Source organism: Scatophagus argus, chromosome 8 (assembly GCF_020382885.2).
Source record: "Scatophagus argus isolate fScaArg1 chromosome 8, fScaArg1.pri, whole genome shotgun sequence".
Classification (NCBI taxonomy): Eukaryota; Metazoa; Chordata; class Actinopteri; family Scatophagidae; genus Scatophagus; species Scatophagus argus.
The window spans coordinates 7,384,422-7,396,084 of NC_058500.1; the positions used below are offsets into that span (position 1 = coordinate 7,384,422).

Sequence of the window (11,663 nt, forward strand, 5' to 3'; positions counted from 1 at the left end):
AAGATGGTAAACATGCCTGTTAAACATCAGTAAATTAGCACGGCCATTGTTAACATATTAGCCTCAACAAGCCACAAACTTGGAAAAAGACTTAGTACTGTAGTCTTAGTATAAGTATTGGAGGACTTGTATGCATAACAGAGCTTTCACAACAAACCAATGAAAAAATACCCTAAAAAAATATCTTCAAAATGTACAAAAAACCAAACTTCAGATGGGCAGAGCAGAACACTAACCCTTCCTCTCTACGTGTGCCTAAATATCTGAACCCTGACCCTAATTCAATCCTTTTTCTACACCTCCTACACCACGTTATTTAGATAGTCAGGAGCCAGATGTAGTCAAATTTGCTGTATTCACTTCATACAAACATTCATACATAAAACACTGAATGAATTTAGTCACAGGATGCATCTGAAGCAAAACAAATGGTCATCACTGGCATTGGTCTCTTTAACAGTCACAAAACTCAACTAATGGTGAGAGAAAATTAATAAAAATGCACGACACATCACTTACTACTCATCAACACTCGCATCCTGCCAAGTGTTTTTCATAAAGATCACTGAAAGAGGCATTTATACAGTGCAGATCAGTGACATCTTCAGGGTCGTCCAGCTCACTGATCCTGGCTCTTTTATACCACTGAGTCCACGTTTACACATCTTTGAGCTGAGCCTTACAATCCCAAAACCTGCGCAGTGATGATTTCTGCACCACTTCTTAACCAGTTTGTTTCCAACAAACAGACTGACAGCATGGGGGAGGGGGGCAAAAACAGAGAAATGTATACTGTGTAGAGATACAACATGGTAAAATCATCTGAAAACCAGGTGTTCGGGTTCAGGAGAAGTCTAATTTGCATGGAATCAGCCAGCATAAATCAGGCAAAGATGGTCTCCTCGCGTCTCTTCTTGGTCAGGATGGTCCCAGGCTTGTGCTGAGCATCCGGGTGGTTGGCCAGCTCAGGGGGGCAGGTGGAAACCGGGCTCTCAAGGATGGCCTGCTTCAGGTCATAGAACACCGCAGAGTCCTCTTTAGTGAGGAACGTCATGGCCACACCACTCTTACCAGCACGACCAGTACGTCCGATACGATGGATGTAATCTGCAAGGGGAGGAAGAAGAGAAGGGGCTCTTCTGTTATCAAAGATAGTGTAGTAAGTGAATAATACTTTATCTGTACGAAAATACATACATAAAAAAAAACACCTGACACGGAATAAAGCAGCAATTACCTTCAATGTTTTTAGCCATGTCATAGTTAATGACCATGGATACGTCCTGGATGTCGATACCTCGACCAGCAACGTCTGTGGCCACCAAGATGTCTTTGGCTCCTGCCTTGAGGTTGGAGAGAGCAAACTCTCTCTGCTCCTGGCCTTTGCCACCGTGCAGTGTGCAAGCATTGTACTGTGTGAAGAGGAGGAGGAGGAGACAAGTGAGGTTTAATTTTGTTTATGCATTTACAGTATTTTAGGACATCCGGGTTATCTGACGGGCAGAGTGTAGAGCTGTGGTTTTCCCTAAGTGGGTGCCTTTAATATTCATGTCTGTTTTTCATAAGATTTAAAAACATTAAAACAGGACTAAGAGTCTACAGTCACACTAGCAGCTCTACCGAGACACAGCAGTGCTCTGAACTGAATGCTACTGCATGCTAACATGCTCACATTGACAATACATGGTAACAGGATGCTGTTTAACAGGTTTAGCATCCCTGAGCACCGGAATTCATTCAAAGTCAGCTTCAAAAGTCCCTCACCGCTAAGGTAACAACTGCCAGATCACAGGGTTTCTTCTTAACTGTTTAGTTAAATCAATTTCAATATTTATCTGCAAATGTGCAGAGCAACATAAAACAGGTGTGGCGACTTACCCCCATTTTCTCCAGAGACTTGGCAAGTACATCACAACCCTTCTTCTGGTTGACAAAGATGATGATGGGAGGCTCGAAGCCATGAGACAACACCTCCAGCAGCTTCTTCCTGCGCCACAGAGAATCCAAAACGACTCAGTACGACACTTTGACAGGAATAAAACAGGATGTTTGATGTTTACAGTTGCACCGTCTCACCTCTTCTCTCCCTCTGACATTAGCAGGACCTTCTGTTCGACTCTCTCGTGTGGTTTGCCAGCAGAGCCGATGTACACCACAGCAGGACGTCTCAAGTAGCTCCTGGCCAGCCTCTCGACAGCTGGAGGCATAGTAGCTGTGAACATGACCGTCTGAAGGTGCAAAAGAAAAAAAACAAACAAACTGAAAACACAGATGAACAGTGAGAGCGCCTTGCACCTACACAACAGTCTTGTTTGCTTGCTTGTAAAATGATGATCTGATGGACAAACATACTTGTCTGTATTTATGTTTTCCAGACTCAAAGTTCAGCATCATCTTCTCAGGGTCCTCCGCCTCCTCAGTGTCTGGTTTCTGATTGGTCACTGGGATGTACTCCAGAATCTTTTGGACGTCAGGCTCGAAGCCCATGTCAATCATGCGATCGGCCTCATCGAGGACTACATATGTGCAGCGGCCCAGGACCAGGTAGCGGTTGTCCAGCACGTCGATCAGACGACCGGGGGTGGCGATCACAATCTGTTAGACAGGGAAGACACACAGGTGGCCGATATGTGAGTATGCGTGTAGCATTGTTATCTTATGAAGGTACTCTAGTGTGTGTGTGTGTGTGTGAGTGAGTGTGGCATGTCTGACATTATGTTTAAGTTGCTATGGTTTGCTAAACTAAACTTTAACTACACTATATGGAGAAAAGTATTGGGCCACCTGAACATTACACCAACAGGGACTTTCATGACATCTCAAAATAGCAGCTACAACAGCTTCCACTCTTCTGGGAAGAAGATGTTGGAGTCTTTCTGTGGGAATTTTTGCCCATTCATGCAGTAGAACATTTGTGAGGTCAGACACTGATGTTGGATGCAAAGGCCTGGCTCACAGTCTCTGTTCCAGTTCATCCCAAAGGTGTTAAATGGGGTTGAGGTCAGGGATTCGTTTGGGTTCTTCCACACCAAACTCATCCAACCATGTCTTTATGGACTTTGCTTTGTGCACTGGGGCACAGTCATGCTGGGATTGCAAAGGGCCTTCCCCTAACTGTTGCCACACGGTTGCATTGTGGCAACCCCTGAAAAACAGGCCCGTATCTATCCCTTTGAATGATCTACTTTTCATAATGAAGAATGATTTAGTCCAACTTTTCATGAGGAACAGAACTTAATATAACCAAGTTAATTGAATGTAACTAACAGTATCATAATGAGACTGTAACTGATTTAAACCGAAAACAGATTTTTCTGCTTGCTGGATGGTGAACTCGAAACACTTAGACAGATGGCATAGTTGCTGTTGCAGTGGTTTTTCTACTCTTCTAGAAACACAAACGTAAATGCTGAATGTTTCACCTCACAGCCCATCCTGAGACGGAAGCCCTGGTCCTCTCTGGAGATTCCTCCAATCACGGCCACTGTGCGGATGCCGAGCGGTTTACCAAACTTTATGGTCTCCTCTTCAATCTGCTGCGCCAACTCACGAGTCGGGGCCAGAATCACAGCGTAGGGACCCTGGTCTGAGTCTTCAATCCTGCACAAACAGCCAATAAGAGGACAGAAGAACGTAACAGATGGTTATGTGGGTTAAAAACACGCGGCACAAGCCAGTGGACGTTGGTAGTGGTTTTAAGTTTAGGCTATTTGAGCCTGAGCTGAATTACCTGTCAATTTTTGGCAGAGTGGTGATCCAGACCAGCAATGGAATCAAGAAAGCAGCTGTTTTACCGCTACCTGTTTCAGCCACCCCAATGATGTCACGGTTCTGTAAACCAATAGGAATGGCCTGTCTCTGAATAGGTGTCGGATCCTGGAGGAAAAAAAAAGCCATTAATAGTGGCTGAATTTCTCAAAGACGGTAAAAGAGAGTGAGGAGACATCAGCTTGTAAGTAACAAAAAATTAATTGTAAATATTTCAATCATGAGCTTTTTACTTTTATCCTGTGCAAAAGTAAAACAACATAAACAAAAGATTTGCATCTATCTTCTTGTCAAAGATACAAAAATGTATTTCTCCACCACTCTTTTATTCTTCCCTTATGAAAACTGTGAACTGACCTTGTAGCCACATTTGTCGATGACCTCCAGGATGTGTGCAGGCAGAGAATACTCCTTCCAGTTCCTGATGGGGTTCGGGATTTTCCCTCCCTTGGTGGTGATGCTGTAGTCCTCTCTGAAGATTCGCCAGTCCCTGTCAGTCATCTCGTCCAGCTTTTTCTGAGACCAGTGTCTGTCGTCCCAGCGCTGCTTGGCTTCCTTCTTACGCACCTTCTTCAGTCTTGTCCTGGGAGGAGAATAAAGATTGGACAGTGAGAAAGTTGGAGGTGAAGAGGAGGGTAAGATGACTGGCAGTAACTTGTTGAGTCAGTTTGCTGCCTTCCAGTCAAGCTTATTTAAACTACATTCTGCTTTATGTTTTTTGCTCCTTAAAGCTACACAATTGACAATTTCTCTGTTTTGCTCACTCTTCCTGCTCCTTCTCCTCCAACGTTCGCCTCTTCTCCATCAGGTCACCATAAAAACGCGACTGCTCTCGTTTCTGCTGCTTCAAGTCGATGCCAGCGATGAAGCCTCGTCCATACAGCTGTACCTGATGCTTTTCTTTGTAACTGGGTTAGAGGGGAGAAAATCATATTGTTTATACTGGTACAGATTCCAATAAAACAAAGACCTGCTTGTATTACATGTTCCACTGACACAATGAGTTCACGTTGACTCACATTGGGTTGTAGTCGACCGAAGTGTCTTCAGATGCGTCCCACTCAAACACAAACTTCCTGTCATTCAGGTGACGAGTCCTCCGGCGTTTCTTAATCCCACCCAGGTAACGCTCCTGCAAACGCAGATGTTTTTCATTTAGTAAATTGTATCATTTAAATGTTGACTTTTACAGCATGTTTTGATCAGCAACAAACAAATCTGACCAGCGCAGGTGAAATCACTCCACCTCCCTCAGAGAAACAAATTATGTCCAAATGGGTCTTTGGATTCAATTTGATGCAAAATTAAACAACGTTTACAACCAATAATGTTAACATCTCTGAAATCTGACCTTGATAGCATGGAGCTCTTTGCTTTTATCTTTCTCCTCTCTGAGCTTTTGACGTCCGTCATCTTCTTCATTCCCGTTGTTCTCTCGCTCCATTCGTTCTCTTCGCTCTCGTCTCTCCCTTTCCTGGGGGTCCTCTGTAACACAAGCTCTCAGTTAAGATCATTACACTTCTACAAGAGGATGCATTTTTTCAAACTGAAAAAATAAAAGGCTAATACACACCCAGCATTTTTCTTCCCATGTCCTGGAAAAACCTTCTCTTCTTCCTCTCCTCGTCCATCAGCCTCCTCCTTTCCTCTGTCTCTTGCTCCCTCCGTTTCAGAGCCTCAGCTTCTCGCTCTGCCTTGGACAAGAACTTGGGCTGAAAAATAACAAAATAAGCAAGTCAGTGAGGAGGGAAAAAAAACCTGGGTTTAGGAAAGAAAAGAAATGTTGAATCTCAGGGAAAATCATAGAATTCACCTTTGCCTCTGCCTCCTCCTCTGCCTTTTTCTTGGCAAGAAGCTCTTCCAAAGACAAAGGTTGGACCTGTAAGGAAGCAACAGAGGTCAAACACCCAAAGTAACAACCTGAGAGACAATGAAAGGGACAAAGGAGTCTGACAAACCAGATTCTTACCTTCTCTTTCTTCTTTTTTTCATCTTCCTCCTCTTCTGTTTTTACATCCCTCTCTGCCTTTACTCTGGCATCCTTCGACCTGGGTGACACACTTCTATAAGGGAAAGTGACATACTCGATTTAAACAGGCATAATCAACTTCCTTTAAAGCAACACTGATTCATTAATTCATAGATTGACCATTAATTGATTGATTCTTATTTTACTAATTTCAATGTCAAAATGTTCCTTTTCACTAAATAAGAACATAGCAACAAATCCAGAAGCAGCCATTTTGTAAAGTAATGCAGCATGCAATTTAAAGAGCACAGATGGCAGGCATGGGAAGGTATCCCACATTTATGTTTATAGTTGTATGATTGAAAAAAATGCTTGTGTGGGGCTGAAAAACACTGTGCATTTACACTGTCATTGTATACAGATGAAACGGAGGTTTAATGACCAGACAATGGCTAACGTGAGGTGTCAGTGTTGGTTTGATTTTCAGGCACTTTTGCATCATTAAGTTGGATATTTGATGATTATACAGTTGTTCAAGCGTCATCAGGGTTCTGTGGGCAAAACATCCCAAACATCTTTTTGTTCTTCCCAAAGAAAGAGCATCAGCATGTACAAGTTGTGTGACACTCGCCCATCTCACAAAGCTGGGTATTTCTAAAATTCACCTACCTGGACCTCCTGCTACGATCTTTATCACGCCGATGGCTGTCTCTGTCCTTACGGCTCCTCTCTCTGTCCTTATCTCTGTCACGATCCTTGTCTCTGTCCTTGTCTTTCATGCGTCTGTCTCTGTTGTTAAAGAAACAAATCAGAAAAATTCAATTCAACATCAGACAAGCTGAAGCTTGGTTATGAAGAAACAGATAAAATCTGACAAATACTGTCTGTGTGTGTTTGTGTATATATGTAAGGAGATATAAACTGGAACAATTACAACTTTAATCCAGAAGAGATGAGTTTAGGTGCTTGCATTTTATTTACCTATCTGCCGATTTAGAACGATTTCGTTCACGAGAACGATGGCGTTTGCGTGAAGGTGAGGCTTTACGATCCCGCTCTCGTGACCGGCTGCGTTTCCTCTCTCTGTCTTTGGTCCCTGAGGATTCAGCTTCCTTCTTGTCTGTGGAGTCGGCAGCCATCTGCAAACACAAAGCACACATGTGAGTGGCTTTATCATAAACTTAAACTTTAATCGCATTTCTAAATTAGCTATTTAACAATAACTTGACTTTGGAATAACTTGACGAAGGAATTGTGCACTATTGTTTTTCAAAGGACATGAATCAATGTGCAGTCTACAGCTACGCAGCACTGTATAGCAGATATTATATTTTAATTTTCTTTCAACAGTTATTTGACCCTAACCCGTAATTTTACAAATAACACACTGGACACTGTTCAGATAAATGCATGATTTCTGCCTTGTTAGTGAAAACAGCAGTACTTTTTTGTTGTCCAGTTTAAGAAAAAAGGACAGGAGACTTCAGAGTTTTAAAAAAATTAAGCCGTGCAACGGATAAATATATATTATGATACATACCAGAGATAAACCATATATAAACCATAAAGTCGAATGAAGCACAGCTGACGTACAAGCGTTACAAGTAACTTGTGCAATCATATTTTGTTTCCATAAGCATGAGTTCATTGTAACGTGGATTCAAAGAAGGCAAAATTTATTCTTTTTTTTCATCCGATGCAGCAGGTTATTTCAAGAAAAAACACGTGGTTATTTTCCACCTCAGAACAACCAGCTGGATACCAATCCATAGGAAATAATCCATAGGGAGTGACTCGGAAGTTTCGGACGGATATATGCCATCTCTTATCTAAAAGTTTTTTGACTTATTCGTTTTTATTTCGCATGAATGAGAAACAGTGTATTAGCATTAGTCTTACGGTAACGTTAAAAGTTTCAATGTCATCTTAGTTCCATATCAAAGTTCATAAACAAAGGTAATAAAGCTTGACCTGCCACATGATACGTAGGTAATGAGACAAAATTAAGTAACTGGGCCTCTGCAGAATGACTGCAGTGAATAGCGACCAAGCTAGCTAGCTAGCTACTTACGTTAACTTTAGCTAGCTTAACAACTTAGGAAAAGGTTATTTATCATCAAAAAGCGCTCAAGCATGCAACAAGAAAGCCTCATTCAACTCAGACATTTTCATTTTATATGTAAACTGCTTAACAGAGAAATATATGGTATACAATATTTAAAGTTTACCTTTACTGCTTGAAAACAAAAATCGTACGTTTCAACGGCGCTTCAAGAAAACGTCATATCGCCGCACACGAGCTAAAGCCAGCAGTGGCGTATGGGAGTTGTAGTACTTAGTCTTCCATACAAGAATAGAAACAAGGGCTTTTTACACTACATTTCCCATCAACATGGATGAATTTCCTTAGGGCCACGATTGTTTGGTATTTGAACAGCTAAGTGCCTGACCAAAAGTAATTTTAACTCGGGTTGTCTGCCTCTATGCCATTTTAGGCACAAGGTGGCAACCGTGTTACGAGTTAGCGATGTACAGATTTTTTTATATTCATTTTAGAAGAACTTGATACTATACAGTGAGTCTATACTTCATAAGTGAAACCAAATAACCGTCAGTTCACGCTTGAGCGCCCATTTATTCAGCGTGTTTTGATCAGTACAACAATAAGTAGAGAAGAATTAAAAGCATTTATTTTGAAGCTTTACAGAACGATGAAAACTTCGAGTTACAATTAAACAGTTAAAATTGATAAATACATTCAGACCTGTCTTTCTGTTGTTCACTATAAAACCACTATCCTCTGTAGCAGATTAACACTTAAGAAGTGCAGAGACCAGACTCTGTTTTTCCTGTAATCTGAACCATCCTCTGGTTTGCATGTGTGTGCACATGCCTTCTGCAGACAGATGAAAGACATTTTAGATGCTGCTCTGCTTGACAACAGTCCAGATTAGCTCAATGCTGATTCATATTCCGGACCTGCCTTTTCATCCACGGAGAGATCAAGAGAGATTTACGGAGACCTTCTGAAGGTGAAACAGTTTCAGTAGGAACAGATCAAAGTTGATGCTAGAGTGAAAACACACAGGCAATAGAAGCAATAGATTGGTTACACAATAAAGGTCCGATTTGTATTTTCCATCTTGAACTGAGGTCATTAGCAGTTCTCTTTTTTTCCTGATTAGCTTTAATTAAATTCTGAACAGGCCTGAACAGAAGTCTGAGGATGAAAGCTACCCATGAAACGAATTCCCCCCGTCTCATACATTTAATACTAACATGCAAAGAGGGACTGTGTTTCTAAATGTACTTTTTATAGACCTAAAGGAAGGTGCGCCATAGGATGGTCGCATTGACAATGGCTCCGCGTTCAACTCCAAGGGTTGCTTTTATGCAGCCATTATTAATTTTATTAATTACACCCGTGCTTTTCTTGCTGTTACAAGTCAAAATGTCTGTCATCTTAAGGGTCTATTTCAAACTGATGAACTGTTGTCCTTTTTGTCTCAAGTACTGACCAGTTAATGATGTTCTGTTCCCAACCAGACTTTTTTTTTTCACTTTATTACTTTCCCCAGAGTTTCCCCATCTCACATTTAACAGTTTCACAGTTTTCACTAAACCTTTATGAAATAAGGCCCTAATTAACTGACAGGACACCTTGGACCTTTAATCATTAATTTTAATGCAAAGACTTTGGTGACCTTGCGAAATTCTCGATTTCCTCCCCAACGTAGAGGTCGAATGAGCCAGAAAGAAAGATGACACCTGTGTGGGTGGGAAGGGCTTTAAATTGCTAATCAATATCATGTTGTTGTTTCAAAGACTTATGTTGATTTGAAAAAGGACAGTAACATGGACAATGGAGTATTGTATATCAAATAATGTGAATAATATGATTTTCTTGTTGAGTTATTTGGAAGTGTTCTCTATATTTAAAAATATCTGTGGAGATTCTCAGTCTTCCAGGTCATATTCATTCACTTGTGAAGATCTTCACAAGTCCAGACGCCTTGCTTTAACTCTTTGAGTATGTTTAAAAACTCTACATGAAATGTATTGTATTGCGTATGGTGTTAACTCAGTATTCATAAAACATTCTCATTAATGTAGTGGAGACAGCGAACTGTAATGTTAAAATTTCTGTTACTATTTTATAGATTTATTATCATTTCATTTCAACTAAAGAATGAGTCATGAAACTGCATGAGTTCTATGATTTTGCCAGCATATTAATAAGCATAAAATATCCTTATTATCTTTACTCTGTCATCATTTTCCTTCCATGCTTCCGCCTTATTTTTGTGTTTTCAGTGATGAGATGCAGAACGGTGAGGATATACATTTAGTTTAAAGCTGGAGGATAACATGGAGAGAAATAACATTATTATGATAAACAGCCAGTTTAAAAAACAAGTTTTAGTCTCACGTGACATTTTAGTGCATGATTTACAACCAAAATCTAAAACATCTGTGGGTCCATGTTTTCGACCTGATTCTTCAGCTGTCCTGCTTTCAACCAGCATTGTGTGATGATGAGAACAGCTGCCTATTGATAACAGTTCATTGTTGTGCTTTATGCAAGCAAGCAAAAAGATCAGTGTTGTTTAGGGTCAGTTCAAAACACTTTTAAATATAAAGATATAACATAACCGTGCTGAATGCGAATTCTCAACAGTTCTGAAGCCCTAGAAACAGGCTGCCACGCGAGAAGATGATTGGCTGGCACAGATATGACTGTGTTTAGCTGTTAACCACATGTACACATTACATCTCCAGTAACCCACTACCCCATCTCCCAACTACAGTCGACCCCCATCCCAAGCACCTCATGTGCCCCAGACTTGGCTCCCTTCCCCCTCATATTCCCCGATGCCAAGCGTGGTTGTCTAATTAAGGCGCTGGAAGAGCAGTGACTCTTGACATGCCCTCAGGGTGTGCCAAACAGAGCGCACGGGGTGGAGGGGCTGTTGATCTGGTGAAGGTGAACAGTGTGGGTAAATGGGGGTTTCTGGGGGTGTCATAATATGGCGGATGAGACGGGGACAGGATTGTTGGGATTCTTTTTACCTGTGGCAGGGACACAAGGGGTCTTATCGTTCCAGCAAACCTGAGCTCTAGTGCCCTGTGTGTGTGTGTGTGTGCATGTGTGTGTGAACCTGGCTCACCTCGGCGCACTTGGGAACAAGACAATATGCAGAGCAGGCAAGATAATACTGCTTAGTATACACAGCACACACTGGCACACATTCATACACCAATTCACATGCATTAGCTGCAAATACAGAAATCACAGACACACACATGAACAGATAATAGGACTGCATTTCACACACAAACGAAACAAAGAAACTCGTTCATAGCAACTGGAGGAAAAAAAAGTTAAATTGTTAATAGATTTCATTTTGAAAGATCACAGAGGACGTGTTATATTTATTGAATGTTTGACTTTAGGGACATTATGCCCTGCATGCAAATGCTAATCCAGTTTAAAATGGTTAACATTAATAGCAGTGTTGTATACTGTGGTGTATGCTGTCTAGTGATGTCTGTGTGCCTCACTGAGTAGCCCAAAGCACAGACATACACAGGCTGATAGCCGCCCTGCTGCCCGAAAGCGTCAGAACAGCTTTGGACCGAGCAATCAGAGGGACAGACTGACTGAAAGAAACTTCACTCAAATAAATCTGGCACAATCAGAGAAATTCAGATTTTGTGTAGAGGAGAGACTGCAGAGCGGTTCAGGCACATGGAAAAAAAATCTGAGACAAAACAATAACTATACCTGGAACATATGGTGTTAGCCACTATATGAAATGCTAAATAGGCAGTTTAAAGGAATGGTTCAACATTTTAGGAAACATGCTTATTTGTTTTCTTCCCTACAGTTAGGTGAGAGGATTAATACTAGTCTTGTATCTGGACT

At 41.3% G+C, this 11,663-nt stretch overlaps 1 protein-coding gene across 1 annotated transcript; it reads right to left on the reverse strand.

Annotated features, from left to right (window-relative positions):
* Positions 1-336: 336 nt before the first annotated feature.
* Positions 337-8,100, reverse strand: ddx23 (DEAD (Asp-Glu-Ala-Asp) box polypeptide 23). Its single transcript, XM_046396468.1, has 17 exons — positions 7,966-8,100; positions 6,719-6,876; positions 6,407-6,526; positions 5,738-5,831; positions 5,582-5,647; positions 5,342-5,480; positions 5,120-5,253; positions 4,788-4,900; positions 4,533-4,676; positions 4,126-4,351; positions 3,731-3,876; positions 3,423-3,600; positions 2,353-2,595; positions 2,077-2,228; positions 1,879-1,987; positions 1,238-1,412; positions 337-1,107 (listed from the first exon to the last, which is right to left on the reverse strand). The coding sequence occupies exons 2-17, from the start codon at positions 6,874-6,876 to the stop codon at positions 884-886; spliced, it is 2,421 nt and encodes an 806-aa protein (XP_046252424.1). The 5' UTR covers positions 7,966-8,100; the 3' UTR covers positions 337-883.
* Positions 8,101-11,663: the final 3,563 nt, after the last annotated feature.

Excerpts from the sequence above, each read along its gene's own strand:
- ddx23 (XM_046396468.1), bottom strand. The coding sequence starts at position 6,876 with ATGGCTGCCGACTCCACAGACAAGAAGGAAGCTGAATCCTCAGGGACC. Across the intron at positions 4,677-4,787 it reads TCGGTCGACTACAACCCAAT|TTACAAAGAAAAGCATCAGG; the intron begins GTGAGTCAACGT and ends CCTCTAACCCAG. Across the intron at positions 1,988-2,076 it reads ATGTCAGAGGGAGAGAAGAG|GAAGAAGCTGCTGGAGGTGT; the intron begins GTGAGACGGTGC and ends TCTGTGGCGCAG.